A 22,562-nucleotide genomic window follows, 5' to 3' on the forward strand; every position below is an offset into this window, starting at 1 on the left:
GAGAATGGTAAAACTGGTCTGCAGCAGAGGCACTCGTGTTTTGTTTAATGCTTTATTTGACATTGTGCATTATGTGAAAGCTCTTAGGGCAGTCGAGCACACCTTGTGCTACCCAAAGCAGATGGCATGTTCCAAGGTTGTGAGGTTTTTTTTTTTCTTTCTTTAACATTGTTTTGTTGACGTCTTTCTTTCTTCCTTTTCGTGGATTCCTCCCCACAGTTCGGCTTTCTTCAACAAAACCACTTAAAGTTGTCCAAAGTACATTTACTGTCCAAATAAAGGCAGTAGTCATCATCATGAATGTATAGGCTGTTTTATTGTGAGTGTGTCCCTTTTTTTTTCTTTTTCTTTCATCACACATGTCTTTCGTTTAACAATAGTGACAAGTGGTGCCAAGTAATGCAGCAATATATCAACAAAGACAGGGAAAAAGGAGAATTCAAGCTAGCAAACAGCATTTAAAGTACTCAAAAAATTGGCTTTGAAAGTGTTTTTTGAGAAAGGAAATACATGGTCCGAGGTCAAGGATACACTTGCTTTGTGGTGAGTTACATTGAATGCAAACTAAAGCTTGACAGTGCACGAAAAAACTCTCCAGGGCCCCTTTAACCAAATCACCAAAATAATCTCATATGACATGGGAGAGGGTAAATATCTGTTTTTCTCGAGTGAAAAAGGCAATGTTCTATTAGGTTTCTCATAGAATTGGCCATTAAAGAAGCAGAGCAGATAGCGCTGGATGTCTTCTTCCGTCCCTGTGATTTGTCAGCTCCACTAACCGAGTGGACTTGCTCGTCAGCGAGACAGCTCCACACATTTTCTTGTGTCAGTATCACAGATTTATACGGCCAGAAGACATTGATGAGATTATGATCGTTAACGGTGTGTTATTCACAGTGTGAATGACATTTTTGCCTTCCAAACATTACCGACAGCCAGAAAGGAGCTGACTAATTAGATTTTGTGTAACCGTTGTGCACAGCCAAATTAGTTCCACCCCAGCAAACTACACCTGGAGAGGGTGTGGGGCTTTATGCTAATATTATCCAGGGAAACCTACACTCTCTGCTCGGCTAATTTCCTGAACAGCAGAGCGGCCGTGTGGTCTCAGCTGTGATAATACACACCTTCGATGTGGGTCTATTGCAGATATAGATCTGTACATTTGAGCTATTCACATTCTTTATTGATGATTTATGATTTGTAATTCAAAAACTGACTTATTTTTCTAGTGATGTTGACTCGGTTGTCATCTTTTAGCCTTTTCATTTCTTTTCAGGTATTACCTTTAAATCTAACTGGTTACAATAAAGGTACACAAAAATGTACCTGCACACAAGATCCAATTGATTAAACGCCCTGAAAACCATGTTTTTCCATCAAATTAATACTATACTGAGTGATTGAGGCATATTTTTGCCAATTCTATGATAAATTGCTGCCCAAAAACAAGCCTTTGTCCAGTTTCATTGCACATAAAACATTCTCAAACTTCCACAGTCAGCGTCTGCACACAAACCAAGTGAGCTGTAATTTAATGTTGTCTTTTCCTTTGCATATAAATGAATTTCTTTCCTCCCCCCCGAAAGCCACAGACATTCAGCCGATGGCACAAACACACTTGGAAAGCTTTTGTGCTCGTCAGTATCCAGACACTAAGCTCCTTTGGTGTATGTGCTCATTGTCATAAAGATCCACACCAGGCAGTTGGGTGACGGAGAGGCAAGATATTCTTGCAGCATCCCTGGACACCTTTTGAGGCCGACACTGCATCTGTTACCAGGATGAAGTGGGCACCTGTTACCTGGAAGGGATGTCAGCTGCAAATTAGCAACGCAGCCCAATTATCAAAGCCCTGTTCATACGCAATCACCGGCCATATTGGACACCAATAAAAGATAGATCATTTAGAATGATTTGTTGGCTCCCGCCATGGCTGCTTAAGGTGCCCTCTGCTTTAAATAGTCAAGAAAATAAATGGCAGAGCACGTTCTAATGGCTCACTTGGAGAGGGCTGTATTTAATTGGCTTTAAATGTCATTTCACACATTTAAAATCCAATCAGCAATACTGAAGTACTTTTCTGTTTTTTGTGAGTCAGCTTCACTGAACTTTGGCATTTAGTAGCATATATCATTCTTATTTTACATCAAGAAACCAATCACAGGGCTGTATATTATATCAGTGAGCACATGCTTGGACAGGGCCGTGACCATAAAGTGTGTTTTTGGTTTATGCTTGAAGGCTTTCAGAGTTTTCGAAAATAAATCCATCAATAGTCTGCAAAAAGGAGTTAACTCAGGCAAGTCAGTATACACAGCAATGAATCAATGTTGTTTTTAACATACATATTTCCTTTGGCTCTTGTTAATATTTTACATGTGAGTATAATTTGGTCCAGAGAAACATGATTTTCCTCCAAATGTCCAGCTCTTACCATTAATGCTGGTTTATTGAGACCAGACTTTGTTTACCCCTCATACACATTCCAGCCCCTCATGCATATCCCAGAGCATGTCTGTGTTTTGTTATCAGTGGCAGCCCATGCTATTTACAAGGGGCTTGGTCAGCTCCATGAAGTAGTTTGATCTGCATAGTCTGTCAATGATTGAATTTGTGCATGGGTCTCAATTCACAGGGCAGCAAAGCTCTTTTTCTCTGTGTGTTACGGTGGTAAAAAAGACTCTAACAAGTGGATTATGGGAGCAGACGAGGGCAGACAGAGACGGGTAGATTGGCTTTTGGTCAGTGAGAGATGAAAGCCGACACTCAAAGGTGGACAGTCTGAGTGAAGTGGACGCAGTGGTTTCACCCAAGGGTGGCCTTTAGAAGAGGATGTTTTTCTGTGTTCCATGTTCTTCGAAAATCTGTTCTCTTGGAGAAAAAAAACAAACAGATTTCTTTCCCATTGAATGCCTCTACCGTTATCTCCAGCCCCCTCAGGAGAAGCTTCACTATAGTCAACTAACAGCAGTGAAATATCCATGCAGTTGCAGCAGCCAAATCCCCCTTAGGCAACGGCAAAGCATCACACACAAACCTCCATCTCCGTCCAATGCCGGGCTCCACAAACATATTCTGTGTAATGTTGAATTTTCACAAATCTGCCCCGTCAAGCCGCGAGCTTTGCAGACAGTCTCCACGCCCTGTTGCGTTTGAACACCCCAGTCAGTCTATCACTGCATAAGTACGTGTATGACATGTTCCTGTCTGAAGTCAAGCTTTTCAACTATCCGAGGCCAGCTGCCTCTCCCTGTACCATGTCTGCCAATCTTCTCTGTTAGCCATTGCTCTCTTCCACCCTACATTCTCCACATCCTCTTTTTGAAGCTAGACTATGTCCCATTATGACTGTGAGATGCTCATTTTTCACCCTAAAGCCTGCTTTTCTGTCAGTCCTTTTGTGAAGCTGCTCTTGTTTGTAAGCTGGCATGACACACAAAGTCGAGGGTTGGTTGTGTTACTATCGTACTGTGTTGTAGAACTGCATGTCCTGCAGCTTCTGTCTAATACCACTAAATTGTTTAGAGAGTCTGAGGATGGACAAAGGCCATAGCGGAGGTTAAGGATGGGGGCGAGTTTAGTAACATTTGAATGAAGGAGCCCAACACATTTCCGAAGTGGAGATGGCACATTTGTTGTATTTATAATAATAATATAATATTATATATAATTATATATTATTATATATAATAATAATTAAAAATGTGTAAACATTCGCATTTGAAGTCCTGGTTCTTGGCATATACAGTAGTGTTCAATAAAAAAACACAGATGTGAAGCACTTATAACAAACTGTGGTCATACAACTAAATTTAGTTTAGTGATTCACAGGATTGATAAATCCTAGAAACAAAAAAGTTTGTACAAAATAGTTTTGAGTTTGTAAAGTCAACGGCAGAGACTGCTATATTTATTTATTTATATATATACACACCCCTTTCAACTAATTGCCCAATTGCACAGCCTTGAGATCGTGCATATCAAGAATGCTGGGTCTTGTTGGTTTTCTGAGAATCTACTGCACTACTGAATCTACTCTACTGGTACCTTGTTTGCTATGTAGCAATAAAAAATATGCTAAAAACCTGGATTAATCTGGTTAGTCAAATTGGACTGCTATTATATCGAACACTACTGTATACTGGTTGTTACACTGCTTATTCAGTGTGACAAATGACAACAACTTTAGATGTACTAAAATAAAAAAATCTGAATTAAAAGCTCATCTAGCCTCCAGCTATGGACAGATTATGAGATAACGGGGGCCTGGACACAGACCCCCCCCGTCCCTCCTACATGGAAACAAAACACCCGACTGAAAGAGACAAAAGAACTGCAAACGAAGGCTTCACATCTCTTTGTGGTTGTTTTGGTTAAGCAGCAAGATTTCTGCTATGCATCCCTTTTTTATCATGATGTGCTTTTTCTTTCTGTGGGGTTGTGCACTTTTTTTCACACTGTTTTTGTATTTCTTCTCTTTGTTAATCAAGATTTCTTCCATTTTTCTGACCAGTGCATAATTTCATTCCTCCCTTTTTATCTCCGTATGATGGTTTTCCATCCATTTGTTCACGCCTTAGTGTCTTTTTGTCAGTTTCCTGTCCCTATTTATAATTCTGTTTCTTTCTCCTACTTATCCACATGTTATTTTTGTTTTCCACTCTCCATCTCTCTCTCTCTCTCTCTATTTATTTCTAGTCCTTGGTTCCTCGACTCACAGAAGCTCACTCTAGCAGGAGGACTATTCCCCCAGGCCTCACAGCTGTTATTGGCATATCACACAGTTTCATCTTTAAAGTCATAACATTTTTTCGTTTTCAATACGAAAACCAATTTCTTTCCTCGCTAAATTAGACATTAGTCAGCCCTTCAGGTAAGCGATACCAGGGAGTGAAATTAATGTGTTAGAAATGATGTGGTTTTGGCCTTGCTATTTTATCAAGGTTTCACATACACACGTGTTCAGACACACACAAGTCATCCACATCCACGGCAGCCCTCCTCACACTCTTCCCTCCAGTCAGTTGCTTAAATTGTCCCAGTGTAGCCAGGATATTTCTCTTGAAAATGTGGCTGCCAAAAAAACTGGTTCTCTGGACTTTTGATGGGCCGTTAATGTATTGAGTAGGATTGAAAATCTGTTGAACTGGATCTCATATAGTACGCCAGTCGACCATTAAATCTGTGTGAAAAGGCCTCTTGAATGAGCAGATTGAACACAGCTCTGTCTGTGTTCTGGCTCAGCAGAGTCAACTTCTCTCCAGATCGTGTTGGTTTCTGAACAGTTAAACACACATAACACGGGATTTCATTTGTGACTAATTTTCCTGCCATGAAATCTTGTCATGTCTCTTCATTACTTCATTTCAGTCTGCCTTATTTTTTTAGGGGGCATTCACACCTGAGCTCTTTGGTCCAATTGAAATTAACTCTGGTGCGTTTTATCTGATAGTCTGTTTGTTTTTCGCTGCTGTGAATGCTATAACCCACTCTGGTGCAGACCAAAGGACCGCACTAAAAATTGTGGCTCTCTGTTTGCTTCCAAGTGCGCCAGAGTTTTGTTTTGCTGCAGGTGAGAAAGCAGTCCGATCCAAAGGAAGGAAACCAAAACACAGCGCATTCTAGGTTGAATTTGGGCAGAAATTTGAGAATCTCCACCAGGCAAGGTAGTAGCAGGCTTGAAAAATCTCTTGTGGAGAGACGTGGTCTAATGATGAAGTAAAGGTCCTCATCCAAATATGGTTAGACAATCACATAATGCACACAAAAACAACAAAGTCTTCAAATTATTTAGCGACAGAATGGTGACTAATGGAGTCAATCGTTCAGCGGATCAATGCCCCATAAAAGTGAAAAAACTCCGCCAACAATACATTAAAGTCTGTGACCTGCTTTGGCTCTTTCCCTCACGTATTCTGTCCAGTAGATGTTTTCTTTCTTGATAAAGCAGTGTGGAAGCAAACAAAACCACATAAAAAATTCAACAATGTTGTAACTTCACCACTGAATTGCACCAAGTCCACCACACTTTATATTTGAAAGCAACCTTAGTGAAATGTTACCTGTACACACATACGCACAGTGGAGTGGCTGCTGGGTTTTAACACCCTTTCATGCACTCCATGTATAGATTTGTTTCCTGGTGTCTCTCTGAGAGTAGATGCAAATCAAAGTCAATGTTGCATCAGGCACATATGAGATATCTATGGAACATACATAGATTATTACAAGAAAAAAACTACAGAATTGAGTTACATATTCATAGGATCATCAGAAAAATATATCAGAGTGATGGGTTATGCTTAATAATAAGTAAAGTACTTCTAAATAATAAACCAGAAACATCTCACCTCTGGAGCTGGCAATCATAAGACATGGTTTAAGTTTCAGACCTTATGGAGAAATGGTTTGTAATGTGTATGTATTAGCTTTTTCTCCTGAGCAATAGATTGGCAATCTTCTTAAGGTCTTGACATGCTCTACACGTATGTACATTAAAGAACGACAACTGTGTTCTGCTATTCTGGTCTTAACACAGATGCAACATATCTACTCAGGATCTATGCAGTCTAGTGTACTTGCACTTCACAGAAGCACAGTGTCTCTTCTTCTTTCTGTTTTCTATATATGCTAAATGCAACACTGACTGTGATGAGTTGCACCTTTGTCTATTCTCAAAGGGACATCAGCCGGCGAATCTATAGCTGCATCTCATTTCCCAATTCCTCCTCTTTCCTCGCTCTTCGATCCTCCGGCTCGTGACCCAGAAATCAATTTCAGCGCCTTATTTTGGAGGACGTCCTTCAATGCATCTCAAGGATGTATAGGTGGAAGTCTTGCAGAAGTCTGACATGATTTGTATACAATTTGAGACAGTGATGTGTTTACAATCAATTCCAAACACACCATGGGGGCTAAATGATGTAATTTTAAAAATGAAAAAAAAACAGAAAAGTTTTTACAGTCGTCTTCCGTTTTAACAGCTTTTTTGTTTGTGCATTCATTCAGAGGAAGGGTCATCCTATTGTATGATATTGACAGTTTGTAAAAGGTTTAAGAATTTGTGAATTGATTTAAAAAGGTTTCTGCTTAGAGTCACAGGTATAGCATAAAGTACAGTGTTTCAGTGCCCCACATCAGATTTAACTGACATTGCTTAAAAAGGAGAGTGTCATTTTGTTAAATACCTGTTGACTCGACTCCTCTCTCCATGTGTCTCTTCCTTGCCTCAAAGAGTGGGACTTGGGATGCAGCCTAAATATGAAGTGTGTAAACTGGGGTTTTAAACTGCCCTGAAGAAGATCTGCCCTGGATCCAAACATTGTCTCATGTTTGGATAAAGAAGTCCAAACTATTACTCTGTGTGCGGTTTCTACCTTTAAGTCGGTCAGCCTTGTTCTTTCATTCTTCCTGTAGGTATCCATTTCCAACAGTGTTCAGTACGTGCAGTAAGAAGGACCTCGCTGCCAGTCTGGAGAAAGGAGTGGGCATGTGTTTGGACAACATGCCAGAGGTCAAGGTGCTCTACGGTGGCCAGAAGTGCGGCAACGGCTACGTGGAGGAGGGAGAAGAATGTGACTGCGGGGAGCTGGAGGTAAGGCAAAGAGCAGAGGCCTTCATGCTGACATGCTTCAGTGGACTGGATCAGTCCGCTTTCGTTGTGGGCAGCTGTGTGTAACTATGTGGATGTGAAACAGTGTGTAACAAAGAAATTGTTTTTGCTAGACAAACAAAAGTTAAAAACACAAAAGCAGTTCAAGAAATCAATTTCAAGTCTTTGGTGAATCAGGATTCAGTGAAGTGTAGTTAATGGGATTCAGGAGAATTCCATGGGTGGTCCTTTCCCCAAAATGTCTAAACAATAAGCTTGATTTTTTAAAGATACTCATGTCTACTTACAGTAAACTGCCACATCGAATCAATATTTTAACACTCGGACGTGAGGAAAGACTGGGTACCAAAGGAATCAGACCATGCAGGTTTCTAGCTTGCTTCTCCTCTTACAAAGCCCACTGTCCAAAGAAAACAACCGTAACTGTCCTGTAAGCAATCAACCAGAACCACTGAGAGTCTCAATAGCTCCCTCAGACCCCCCAACGAACCACAACAAACTTCAAGTTAAACTTTCTGTTGACATTGATGATGTGTTTGCGGCTTAAAAGCATCGAAACCAGCCTAAAAGCTCAGCACCCGAGGCTCCCGATATAAGCGTTTTAGTTACATCACACTTTCCCCTCAGGCCCCCACATGTGCTGATCAGTGCTCTGACAGGCTGCCACGCTGATGTCATGTCCTTGGTGATGGCCCATTAATCAAACCACTGTCCAACTGTGTGACAAAGCAAACAAACAAAAGTGTAATCGGGTCGAGGCTGGAATAAGCTTTCTTTGGCTTTGCCACCCAAACAACTGCTCTGATGCGTGTATCCACCCACACACACTTTGTTTCTGGCTCTCACACACTGCGAGGCGCCTTGGGAAGCGAAGTGAGAATCACATGTGGGAAGCAGGTGTCACTTGGTTGCAGTCAGGGCAGCTATGTGGAGATTAAATGATAAAAATATTTATAAATCTATACTCAACATCTTTCAAGGTTGGAGCTTTTAAAGTGGTGAAAGAATAGTTCCCCTCACAATTATTTAAATTCCTTGTTTGTCCAATATCTAAAAACCCATTAATCTTTTATGCAATGATAAAAAGGGAAAAGTGTAAAATTTGAAAAGCTGGAACCACCAAATAACATGTTTTTCCACCCTTTGACTGGTTTATTGATTGCTCTACATCTAACACATATTCAAATTGCATGATTCTATTATCTGCCTCTGAAATCTGAATCCCTTCAAATACCTTATCAAAAATAATTAAGTTTAGCTTTTTATATTTGCAGGTAACTGAAGTTATAAATAACTCAAAAGATTCATATCAGAAACACCTTAGATTTTTAACAGCAGCCTAATTAATATTCACAACCTGTAGCTACAACCCGAAAACGAGATCAGCAGCAGATGAAATATTGATTAAAAACGTATCTGATAGATTGAAATTAGTTGTGAAATTTACTCCTCGTTTTTCACAAGTTGTTTACTCATAACAGTGAAGCTCATGATGCTGAGCTGTTAAGTTGATAAGCTTCAAATATTGATATGATGAGCATAAAAGTTTAACCTGCTAATTTTGCTGAAATTGATGTGATCAGGAAGATAATTTCTTCAGAGAAGAGTCTTCTCTCTGTTGGTTGTGTTGAACTACAAAAACACATTTGCTGTTGTAGAGTGATGTTTAATTTCCCCCAAAACAATCTTTGATAAGTAAAAGCACTGGTTTCATATAAACAGACAAGTTTAATTTGAGCTCTTATCAAATTAATGCATATTAGCTAGAAGTGATCATTTTAACCAGTAAAGGGATGATCAGATCCACATGAGCCTGCCAACATTATTTCAGTTATTAAGGAAAAAGAAAAGCCTAATAGGAAAGAAAAGGCTTGATAAGAAATTCATGAGAATTTTACATATAAATGAACTGTTCCATCCAAGCGCTTGCCAAACAAGTTTACACAATGCTGATGAAGCCTTTAACCACCAAGGACAGCTCTCTGTCTCTGTTATATCAGAGTTGTTGTGTTTGGTGTTTGTGGCACATGATGGTGCTGCATAGGGGATTTATGGGTTTTACATCAACCAGAACCAGGCAGGAAGGGGGGAGAGAGTATGCCAATCTTAATCCTAAAAAGCATCCAACAAAAGTTCTGGAGTGGTTGCTCCACATTAGAAAGAAAATAGATGTTTAGAGGAAGGATTAAAGCTGGGAAGATTTGAAGAGAGTGATCCTTGGGACACAAGTCATAAGCATGCGTCTACACTGTTTATGCAATTACTCACACTGCCAGAGGGGGGAGACAAAAGTTGCGTACTGCAGATTTAACAAATCTGCATTTTTGCTAACCAAGAACCTGATCCAAAATGGGATTGACTAGATAGAGCAAAGCGTATTTTTGTTGGCAAACCCTGAAGTAGTATCGCCATGAGGTCAACTGAGATTTCACTTATGAAATTTTGGCATTTAATTGTGGATCGTTGCAGCAAATAAGCTCTGTGGGAAACAATTGTTTCTGATACGCATTTTGTTCAGCTGGATAATCTTCACAAATAAACACCACTTTTATGATGTTTGTAGTGTTAATACAGCCGACGAAAGTAAAAAGCTAACGTTATGCAATCGCAAACTACACCACGTCACATGACTAAAACGTCACAGCCGCTATCCTTCAGACGGTCTCGGACAAGCTAGCAAATCCATAGACTAATAAATTGTTTATTTACATAATTTACAATCTACAACAGTTTGCAATAGCACTGAAGAACATGACTAGTGGCTGTGAGGTGGACTAGTGAGAGAGTTCCCGTCCATCCTGCCCTCCTGTCGGGCGTGATGACGTTTAATGTCCCCAACAACCAGTGCAGTCTCATTTAGCCACTTGTTAGCAACCGCCTTTTTAAGGACACGTAAAAACATGTACATCTCTTCAGCTTGTGTTAACCACAGACCTTTTTCCAGGCAACTTACCACCAACCTATTCAAAATCCTCACTGAGTTTGAGAGGAGAGATACCCTGGTGCTAAAATGCTAACTTACTTCTTGGAAGCTTTCTACCTGAAAAAAAACTTTCTTCCTGGAAGAAAACTCATTCTTGAGTGAGCATTTAAGTTTTTGTTATTTTGCTGACTTTAAACTGACTCAACATTGTGTTTGATTATTTGGTTTAGTGGTGTTCTGACTGAGTACTCCATCATTGGCAGACATCTGTAGGTAGTGTTTTAGTGGAGTCAGTGTGTTTGACCACCAACGAACTAGCTTTATGATTTACATGGGGCCACTCCACTTCTGCCAGCTTGCCCCTTCATAATCTCCATGATGTCACCGCAAAGGGTCTGCTTGTTTTATCCTCCAGCCTACTTAGACAGAGAGATTAAAGCAACCTTTTCTCCCCTCTTTAAACAATACACTTACGTCAGGGCCAAGAGGTAAACAGCAAGACTCATAAAAACCGCACATCAACTGAAAATTAGACGTCCTACAAGCCAGCTGCCTCCAGTTCCCAGCCTTCAACTCATCTTGTCTTTACCTTAGAGCCCCACAAGCGAAAGAGCCACGTTGAGAGAAGATAAATGATAGTGGGAGTTGTTTTCTGCGTGATTGTGCGATGCGTGACACTACTTGGAAAACAAAGTTGATATGCTTTGGCATCTAATAAAAGATAAACATTGCAACACTCTCCCTGAAGTCTTTTACAGCATTACTCTCTTTTTCGACTTCTCTTCATGTGTCCTCTTCCTTCTTGTCGGTTTCTGCCAGCAGCCTGCAGATCTTGTCATTGTGGTGAAGTGGCTACAATCTTCGCCTCTTAAGGGCTTTCAAATCCCACTCTCTCTCCCGTCCGCGATGCCCCAACAGTCAACTGTGCCACATCTTTCCACTATCGACATCAAATCAGAGATGAAAATATTAATACACACCCTCCCAACTGCTGCACTGAATTTCCATCTCTTCCTCCTCAGCTTCACGGCTCACAACAAAGGTCATTGCATTGAACAAACTCCTCTTTAACTCCGAAGTTCTCCAGAATTCCCAAATCCAGAACATATGAGCTTCAGTTAACATGTCTCCATTCAAAGGTCTCTAGGTCAGAGTAAGGCGGGAATCCCCGAGCAGGAAGTGTGCTCCTCTGACCTGGAAGTCTTGATCTGACAGGGAACCAGCTGAGAGAGCAACTCCAGCACAATGATCAGGTCCACATGTTGTAAACTTTTCTGTTTTTCCTATTTTATCCCAGGAATGTATGAATCCATGCTGCAACGCCACCACGTGCACCCTCAAGGGAGATGCTGTGTGCGCCCACGGACAGTGCTGTGAAGACTGCAGGGTAAGATATTCATGCAGCCCTGGGTCTTTCTTACAGACTTTCCAATTTGGACCTCCTTTTTTCCATTTTAAATGTCACTCTCTCATAGCTGAAAAAGTTCTCGAAGTGTATTTTCTCTGCTCCTCTGAACATTATATAAAGCTTTCCTTTGCATAGATTGACATTTTTCATTTCAAAACTCAAGTGCGAGACCCGAAACTTTCTGAAACTCTGTTAATTCTCTTCGGTAGCTTATTAAGAAACTCATAATAGTGGGCCTTCATGTATAATGTAATATCTCAGGTCATTCCAAATCTGTATATTTTACCTCAATAAGCCAATTTCAATTATGGCCAAGGTCTCAAGTTGGATTGCATGAAAGTTAAAGTTATTAGTGGTTTTTGCTTTGACATGGAAATTTTTTTGCTAAGTATCTCACATTTTCTCTCTTTGAAAAGTACCATTTGTTGAAGATGATGAAGCGCACAAGGTCTGCTCATTGTGTCTTTAAACATGGCTCCGCGCAGAAACTCATTTTAAAATGAGTCCTTGTCTGCGCTTCACAATAGCATGTCTGACCTCATGGCAGGAGATATCTAGAGACATCAGCATTGAATAAAGCTCTACATTCGCTAGAGCCCCATGTCGTGGGGCTTTGTTTTGATGTTTATGTGTGTGTAGCTTGCCTTGACATGAAAATAGCTATCTAATATTTCCATCTCATACTGGAATAAGCCTTCCGGTGATTTTTCCTTTCAATCAAGATGGGAGCACTTTGGAAATTACTCAAGTCTGACTTAACATAAGGTTAGGCCAGCACGAGGTTAAGTAGGCAGAGAGAGACTGTATTACATTTTTGTCGCTAGAGCTTCCTGTCATGTACAAAGAAAAGAAAATAACCACAAAATACTGTTAACTAAACATTGTGGAGGATATTTTTCTCATGTCTATAAAAGTCTATATTGCATGTATAATAGTGTGTTTTCATGTTTTTCCCGCCTTTTGTAGTGCGAGGAAAAGGAGGAAAATCCATCTTCAAAAGTCATAATTATCATGACAAAAAAACTGAATTTTCCACATTCATCCAGGCAAAGAGATCACAGTTTCAATATCTACAAAAACACTTAACATAAAGGATATGATTAATAATGGATCCACTAGTGAGAGATGGGGGAGATTGTACTTCATGCTCACAGTGGTCATTAATTAAGCCTTTACCTACAAAATCAATGGTAAAATCCAGCACTATTGCAGACTTTAGACACCTAAGGACACGCCCGCCGATAGGGGGGGACAAACGGGTCTGCTGTCCCGGGCCCAGGGTAGGGGGGGGCCCAGAACTGGGCCCTTATTAAATTATGGAATGATTAAAAAAATAAAATGAAATAGGCCTATTTGTGGAAAAAAATGTAATATTTATTTGAGTTAAAAGCTTTTTATTTATTTTCTTCCTAATTGTCCTTGAACTAGTGGTCAGGAACCCCCCCCCCCCAACACAAAAATGGTTTGGCCACTGATCAAACTTTGATGTTGCCGTTTGATTTGAAGTTCGCTCAAAATGTCCGGTAAACACAAGTCCGGTGCTCAGAAACGGAAAGAAAAGAGAAGACGAGAAGAAGAAAATGGAGGCCTTATTTTATGAACAAATATTTTTTAAAAAGGTGGTGACGGTGAAGCTGGGACTAGTAAAGTGAACGTAGAGCAAGGTAAGAAACAGCGCAGCCAATGTTTACAGCCAGTAACGTAACCTAACAAGCTCGCTCTAATGTTAACGTCCATTAGCTTGTATGAAAGCCTGACACAACACGTTATCTTTGACAGAAACAAAGTTTGGTAGCTCCGTCAGAGAGGATGAGACAGAGAGGGGAGAGATCCAGCAGCTGTCAGGTGACAGAGAGAGTGATGCGGGAGGAGAGGAGGGAGAGAGAGAGAGAGTAATTTATAGTTTATTTATTTAGTCAGTTATTTTCCTGCTAGTGTCAGAATTCCAATACATATGAAGAGTGTATTTAGCAACAGCGCATGTGTAGTTTGTTAATCTTAACCATTATTGTCTCTTGTCAAAGAGAGATGTGAGGAGAGGAACAGGAGAGAATGTTTTTGCTTGCAATGTTTTAATTAATATTTAATTTATTTTAAAGAATAAAATAGATACATAAAGCTCATTGCACAAATAGGCTATCTGCAAAAAAGCTTTTTGTAAATCAGGGATATTATACTTGAAAGATGGGAATTAGCCCCTTATTTCAAAATATACACTCATAATCTGCAGGGTAAATAGCTGCACATTTAGTCATGGTTTATAAAGAAAGAGGAGAGGAGAGGAGAGGAACAACAAGAGAAAAGGAGAGATCTGGGCGCGGGGGGCCCATCTAAGATAATCTCGTCCTGGGCCCAGGCAAGACTGTCAGCTGGCCTGCCTAAGGACACCTGAGACTCATTGAGGACATATTTGAGATCTGATCGCTCAGACTCCGGTGAATCTTTTGTTGTGAATGTTATAATCATACTGACTGTGGTTTTTTTAAATACCCCGCACACTGACACTGACCCGCCTGCTCGTCTGCACTCTATCCCGGCTCCCTGAAGCCGGGATATCCTGTGTCCTGGCAAAGGTGGCAGTGTGAGCAGCACGGAGGTCCACTAGGACAATAACCTTATAGTTTCAGGTTCATAAAATATACCTGACTTATGTAGAATGTTACTGAAGACAATCCTGTACATTTAACTGTCTGCTGTGTTAGCCATGTGTTTCTGCCTAGTTTATTTGCATATAGATTGAAGAAGTCAGATCAGATCGTAAGTGGTCACTCAAGTGGTCCCATATGGAGATGGATTCTAATGCCAGGTGTGAGCAGATATATTTAGAGTGTTCCACTTGTGATCAGATCACCCAGCATGTAAGAAAAAAAAGCCTCTCCACTTGCTGTTCTCCAACAGTGCTATCACTCCCCTTCACGCTCCAGGTGCCAAATACTGCACAAACACTGCTGTTCTGTTTGTCCTGTCATGTTTAAATGAAGACATAACTGAACATTTGAATGAAATCAATGACTTCAGATGAAGTCAGCAGTTCTTCAGCTTCTATTTCTGAAAAGACTGTACTGTCCTGTATGTGTTCCCAGCTGAAACCAGCTGGCACCCTGTGTCGAGAGTCCAGTAACTCCTGTGACCTGCCAGAGTTTTGCACTGGTGCCAACCCTCACTGCCCAGCCAACGTTTATCTGCATGATGGGCACGCCTGCCACAGCGTCGAAGGCTACTGCTACAACGGCATCTGCCAGACTCATGAGCAGCAGTGCATAACACTGTGGGGACCAGGTAAATCAATGGCTGCTGATAAGTTGGACCGAGTACATCATCTTCACTTTCATAAGGGAAATCTCTCACTTCATTATGGTGATTATATTCCGTATTTTTGCTTGTTTGTCTTTGTGTGCAGGAGCCAAGCCCGCCCCTGGGATATGCTTCGAGCGAGTCAACTCCGCGGGTGATCCTTACGGGAATTGTGGGAAGGACTCCAAAGGCTCCTTTGCCAAATGTGATGCGAGGTAAGACTCCGCAGCTGCACTGATGTGGTAGAGGTACAGAGAAATCACTGTGCAAAACACAACTGATTAGCTTAAGTGGTGTCATTAGCAATCTTCATTACGTTGTGGAATCTGACATGTGATCTTCAAACAAAAGTTTACATGGCTGAAAAATTGTAATTTCAGGAAGATAGCAGCTAATTACAGTCTAGGAAAGTATTCATGAATCATTTCTTGCTATTCTTGAAGGCTAATTGTTCTAAAGATCTTCTCCCTTTGGGTGAATTCTGTAATCAAGCTCTTTGTTAATTGATGTAATTGCTTTAATGACCGGAGGACTGTAGCACTGCAGCTCTCTTTACAGTCTTTCATCCGTCTCTTATCTTTGTCTGTGATTGACAGGCCTTTATGTTTCAGGCTTTATTGATTTAGTGTTTTACTACGCGTCTTTCAATGTTTGTGTGCGTGTGTTGTCTGCAGGGATGCAAAGTGTGGTAAAATTCAGTGCCAGGGAGGAGCCAACCGGCCAGTGATCGGAACAAACGCCGTTTCTATTGAAACTAACATCCCGCTACAGGAAGGGGGGCGTATTCTGTGTCGAGGAACACATGTTTACCTGGGCGATGACATGCCTGATCCTGGGCTGGTTCTGGCTGGTACAAAGTGTGGAGACGGCACGGTGAGTCTGTCATTTAATTGTAAAAAAGACATTTGAAAGAGGTTTTATTCAATCTTGTTAAGTAGCACAGAATTAATCAACATTTGGTCTATGAATAGGTTTTTTTAAAAACAATACTTTGCTGTTTAACACGTGAGCAAGTATTGTACAGACCAGAAAAGTATAGTCCTCTGTTATCCAGATGCTTATTTCTCATTGTTCATTACATTATTGTATCAGTTCTTTGTATAGCTTTTGAAGTAGGCGTTAGCTTGTTGTTTATGGCCCTGTTACCCCAACATACAGCTATGTTATATGTCCTCTAGAGACCCCAAAGGCTGACAATTGTATGAGCCTATTGTAGTATTCCTTTGGGTGCTGAGTAAAGAGTACTGCAATATGGTGCGGAGGCAGAGACAGAGAGTTTGCCCTTCCTAAAGAAAAGGGCTAATAAAGTTAACTCCTGAGTGAATCCAGTGATCCATAGATATACACACCATGCCCCAGGCTGGGCGAGACCCTTATGGCATCCAGTTATTTTTATAGTATGCCTCTTAGCTCCTCTAGCTCTGTGTGCTGCTCTCAAAACCTCTCGCACCGCGCCAGTGACCTCAGGGCCTTTCTTTTCTGCTAAAAAAGAGGCAGGAAACATTCTTTTGGGCTGGGACCCTTTACTCTTTGATTCTCTCTCAAGATGAGGTTAGAGGATCTGTCCTCAGCCCTGCACTAATGGAAAACTAGTTGTGAAAGCATATTATATGTGCCACCAACTTCCTGTGCTGCTTTATATCAATAAGTAAATAGATACATTCATTTTTAAAGCAATTCTACAGCACCAGGTCTAGGGATGTCACAGAGAGGACCTTTTCCCAGCGGTTAATAAACTTGTGACACTGGTGTTTCAGATTTCTCTGGACTTTTTACGAGAATAGATATTCGGTGATTACGTGGTTTGTACTGAAAAGTTGAGCATATTTTTCAACTTTTAAATTGCGTACTTTGTATGCACACAGTACCATAGGAAAACAATGGTTTCGCTGGCATTTCTAGCATTGTGTCTCAGTTTGAGTGTGGCCTTAGTCTTGCCACGTGAGAAGTTAAATCTGTCTCCTTCTAATATGCTGCTGTAAGGAGCAGACACTTTCATTTGTTGTGTTCGGCAGCAGTTAAACCAAGTGTTGATAACATGCCTAGTATTTTATAAATGAGAGGGTCTTTTTCTAAATTTTATACAAGTGGATGCTGATATGTGAAAATGAACTAAATTGGTTTTATTTCTAGAGGAAAGAAGTTCAGAAGTTGGCTTTCTTGTCCAGAACTTTAATAATGCAGAGCTGTCAACTTTTTCCTTTATTCACTGTGTTCACTCACCTCTATACTTTCATTATGGTTCCAGGTGAAATGTTGTTCAGATGCAGAAACAGAAACAGAAATCTAGTTAGAGTTAATACTCTGTGCCTGAGAAGTCTTCCACACATCAGCTCTTCTGGTTCTCCCCGATGGAAATTGGAGAAATCCAGTTGTGCAACACTTTCGGCTTTCTCAACATTTCCTGTAATACAGAAAATATTTCACAAGTTTTGACACATGGCCCAGAACTGGCCAGGCCACGATTGGTCCTCTACAGATACCCACGGTGTCTCCCCAGTATTTCTCACAACTGGATGGTTGCATCTGCCAAACTCCTCGCAGCTGTGGATTTAGCTTGTGAAAGGCCAGCGCTCTGCCTACGTGGTTGAAATTTGGCTGAATGTGTGAGGGCAGGATTATACTACTTTCGTACCATGTGCTGTCTGACTTGTCCAGATAGACTATGGAAACTGTGGCTTTCACAGTCCCACAAGTCCTCGTAAGCATTTTCAGTTGCCTCGAGGGACTTGCCCTTGGAGCTTAAAGGCCTTTGAGCTTTGTTGCAAAATGGCCGCCTGCCAAGTTAGCTTGTCTCCTGGCTGTTGTCTCTGTAAAATGTGAGTGAGCTCCACACATTATCTGGAACTGTTGTTGGCCTGAAGGTGGGTCTTTGTCATGGGCCTTTGTTCTTCTCAAAAAGGTTTTCTATTTTCCATGCCAATCAGGGCGTTAAGTTGGCAGCACATGGCCCGCACAGCAGTGGCAATTTGAGGAAGATGAGAGCCTAATGCAGGCCTTATTTTCTACATGAAAGCAACGGCTGGCTTTTGCCCGTCTAATGTTTTTGTTTGTTCCCGGAGATAGGAAGCATATTTTGCTTTTTAGATCTTCACTTTAAGAACTGTATGAACGGTTGTTATGTATGTGGTGCAGCTACCTGAGTGTCGCTCTGCACTTTCTGAATGTAAATTTGAATAGATTTGTTTTTAATAGTAAATAGCATTTAATTGTCAATTTTCATGCTCTTTCCACAATTATGTATATATTTTCAATCAGGGTTTTGTTCATACAGTGGAAAACTGCAACTGTACTCTCTTTTTTGAGTGCAGAATATGCAGCAAGCATCAATCATGCACCTGCTGCTAAACCTGTGCACATAAAAGGCAGATATTATCCAGTTTTACGTGCTCTTTTTATATTTGCGTTCTTGCTGATTGGCTTTCCGACTCCATACCGCTTAAAAATGCCTCATGATGTTTTTCCCTTTTATAGGTGTGTCTGAATCGCCAGTGCCAGAACATCAGTGTCTTTGGTGTGCATGAGTGCTCGGGGAAGTGCAACGGACGTGGGGTGAGTGCAAAGTACATACAGGCCCAATATTAAGTGTTAAATTATACACTGTGTGAAACAGAGCAACACCTCTGGGAGGACGGCGTATTTATCTGTTTAGTCACTTTTGGACCAACTGAACAAAATGAATACTGTCCTACTGCCCTTTAATTGCACACAGTGGCAGAGCAACAGTGTATTTACAGTGAAGCCTGTGAGTTATGGCAGATACAGCTATTCTGTGCAATCTGTCTTCATTGTCCCACTGAGGTTAAATCCATCCCATTTAACAGCATCACTTATAGTCTACTTATAGTGGTGTCCATCATCTTCTGGCTATACAGTGAGAGATACAGTGCAGCACTGCAGGGAGGGACAACTATAGTTGTTTTGTTGTAAAGTATAAAAGTTCCTGCCAAAAATGTTCACCTCTCTCTCTTTGTATAATAATTCACTAAGGGGTGCTGTTATTTCTTATTTGTTGTTTAGTAATTAGCTTCAACACTCCCAAGAGGCTAGTTTAGCTTACAGTAACCTTTTACAGTAATCATCTTCAGTGATGGCAGTTAAAGACACACATTATATACGATGAGAAACCAAAGATCTTAAAATGTTATACTCCTAAAAAAATTCACATTTCTCTTTAAATGACCAAACACTCCTAAACCAAATTAGTCTGTCAATAAAAAGAAATAACATTGTTATGCTCAACAACAAAGCTGCCCGTTAATCTGCTTGCTGCAATAAAAATAATCATATAGAAGCATAAAGAAATGGTTTCCCATTAAGATTGTGCACTTGAGCTGCATCTTCCCCCCTGCAGAAATATCTGCCAAATCAATTTGTCTGCCATTTTCTCAAACACCTTGCACCGTACGAGACCTGACTGGAAACGTGGTGATTATCTGAGTTTACTGCAGGAGTTTAAAGAATAGTGTTTGCCTGCAAGTCACCTCACTTTATCTTGCTAGGCATGTATTGACTGTATTCAGGTACATTGGTTTCTACATTCTTGGCTTTCTTTACCTTATATGCCCATATCAACTTTACATCTTTAAGAAATAAATAGATACAAATGTGGAGGGTAATTTTTTTCTGGGATATCAAATACTTTGAGAAAGTGAAGATAGAATGAGTGTGTGTGCATCTAATAAAACAATCAGTGAGTGATTGCACTTCCATCTTATTATTATTCAAAGTAAATGAAATATCCTCAAAATTACTTTTACAAATGAGCACACAGTGGATGTAATCTTTTCATAATTGTTTTTAGTATAGATCTGCAGCTCAACAGAAATTAAAAGAATTACTCATATTTCACACTTCATGTGTCCTGAGTATTAATTCAGGAGAGACAGATAGTATTTCCTTGTGACAAAGTTAAGAGATCATACCTCCCTCTGAGCCCCCAAAGTGCCTCTTAACCCCGTTGCCCTGTGTGCGAAGGAGTGTCCGTGGCCTGGAGGCAGCAAAAGCACTTGACTGCACGTCTGTGCTCAATGCAAATCCCCCACAGCTGCACATCTCCCTCTGCACCTCCCTCCGTCCTCCATCCTCCCTCCAACTGACAGCTGGACTGCGTTACCTCGCCGGGGAATCCTCCTGGATCAAACTTCAGCACTGGAAACCTAAGGCTTTACAGGATGGACTCTCCCTTGCACATGTTTTGTCTATTACGACTCTCAGTGCACACACATGCAGAGCCTCTTATATTGAAAGTCATTTAGACTAACCGAATGAGAGAGGTTTATTTATGAAAAATAAACCAATTCAGTTTTCATCTTGTTACGTGCCGACAGACCCATACATCATTTATATCTGGAGTTAGCTTATAAGAATGCAAATCCCTTTTGATAGTATGCAGGAGAAAGGGAATATCAATATAGCAAGTAATATATAGTAAAACTACCTTGTTTGCAGGTGTGCAACAATAAGAAGAACTGCCACTGTGAAGCCCACTGGGCCCCGCCGCTCTGTGAGAAAGCGGGCTTCGGTGGGAGCATCGACAGTGGGCCAATGAGACTGGCAGGTAGTGTGGATGATTTAGTTTCTATCCTATCATCTATCATCTTTTTCTTGCAGTGTTAGTGCTGGATTGATGTGTGGTTTGGACTTCAAGGTAACTTTCCTGAAACCACACTACCCAGCAATACATTATACTGTGTACAGATTGTAGCTTTAAAAGAGAAACAAAATATATTTAGTCCTTAAGGCCTTAATACAGCAGGGGCTTTTTTTCCTGCAATTAATTCACACGTCAATATTTTTCTGCAAACTGTTGTTTTTGAGCACTTTCCCATAGAATGTGAATATTCGCAGCAAAAAAGGAACATAATTAAGAGCACCACAAATAAAGACATCAACCAATCATGTTTTGCGGACAAGACCCTTTACAAAATGTGTATCTGAGGGTTATGAGTTTTGTCTACTTATGAGGCATATACATCAACAATTTGGAGGGTCTGTAGTTCAAACCAGGTCAGCAAACTAAACTTCTATTACTTCTTTCAACCTTGTCAATGGCAGCATGTTCAACTCCTTCCGTTCTTATCTTTTACAATAAAAGCCTTAGACATAAACACTTCATAACTGTTTCTGAGGGAACTCAATTACCTCAGAGCATTTCATGAAAAGGCAGGTCAATAAAAAAGCTTACAGTAGCTCAGGCAGACTGCAGAGGCTGCTCTGGGTCAATAGGATGACAGCCGTTGGACTTCTGCTTGCTCAAATATATTTAAACCTTTTATTAAGAAAGTGTTAGTAGGGATAGTTTGATGCATAACATTTGAATACGAGCATTTTGCCTTTTCTTGTTCGTCACACTCCCGCTGTGTTAAGGCCTTGAGAGTAAACAAAGAGAAATGTGAATCACAACCTGTGCTGCGGACCGTGGCCTAGCTGTAACGGTCTTTGCGTCATGTCCTGTCATTCTGTGCTGTAGATGTGCGTGTGTGTGTATTAATGTGCGTGTTGTCATATGTGGCATCAGCCGACAGCGTGGTCATTACTGTGGCAATCCTGGTCACCCTGGTCAGCCTCCTGGTGACCAGCGTCATCATCTTTCTGAAGAGGAAGACTCTGCTGCGCCTCCTCTTCGCCAATAAGAAGAGCACTTTGGAGAAACTCAGGTAACATAATGTCTTCAAAAAGTAAAGAAAACAGAGATCCAGTGAGGTTTGATTATGGCTCGGTAAAATTTAGATTGAATTGACGCCTTAAGTTAAGTTATTGTTCCTGCTGTCTTGTTTTAAAGTTGTGATTGATGTTTCAAGTCATTGATTTGAAATCTTTTCACAGTTACATCTCACAGTTTGGCTTCTATGTCTTATCTTTTATTGACGTTTTATTGTTTTTTGCTTGGGTGTACCTGGGTTCTTTGTCATAACATTTGGGAAAGAAAGTAAAAGCTTGTTTTCATGTAGAAAAGTGGTTATTCTGGCACTTGGTTAAAGCACTTTTTAAAAGGTCAAGAATTAAGTTATCTGAACTTCTCTAAAAACTTTAAGTATTTCTTTATAACATTAGTTATTCGTGACTAAAGAAGCAAGGATCAAAGTTGGGAAAAACATCCATTGATAACATTTATAAAGAGTTTAATGCTTAAATATTCCAGATAATATGAGTCACTCGGTTTGTGTGGGTTTGGTTTGATCACAGTTGATTGCCAGTAGCGTGGCAACATAAAATAGCAACCCACCGATGGTCATCCCAATGTGACTCAAATGTTGTTTCATGTTGTTGTTTTTCTGATATCTTATTTATAACAGTAATGTTTTTAAAAACAAGGAAAA

At 40.5% G+C, this 22,562-nt stretch overlaps 1 protein-coding gene across 1 annotated transcript in view; it reads left to right on the top strand.

The window, feature by feature from the left end:
* adam12b (ADAM metallopeptidase domain 12b) overlaps positions 1–22,562 on the top strand; it is a 72,729-nt gene that overhangs the window by 37,773 nt on the left and 12,394 nt on the right. Inside the window, exons 11-18 of the mRNA XM_059359986.1 lie at positions 7,420–7,597; positions 11,836–11,925; positions 15,030–15,225; positions 15,347–15,455; positions 15,915–16,113; positions 18,715–18,792; positions 20,692–20,800; positions 21,713–21,899. Coding sequence (XP_059215969.1) covers positions 7,420–7,597; positions 11,836–11,925; positions 15,030–15,225; positions 15,347–15,455; positions 15,915–16,113; positions 18,715–18,792; positions 20,692–20,800; positions 21,713–21,899 — 1,146 coding nt within the window. The remainder of the gene's footprint in view (positions 1–7,419; positions 7,598–11,835; positions 11,926–15,029; positions 15,226–15,346; positions 15,456–15,914; positions 16,114–18,714; positions 18,793–20,691; positions 20,801–21,712; positions 21,900–22,562) is intronic.

This window comes from Centropristis striata, chromosome 20, assembly GCF_030273125.1.
Source record: "Centropristis striata isolate RG_2023a ecotype Rhode Island chromosome 20, C.striata_1.0, whole genome shotgun sequence".
NCBI classification, from domain to species: Eukaryota; Metazoa; Chordata; class Actinopteri; order Perciformes; family Serranidae; genus Centropristis; species Centropristis striata.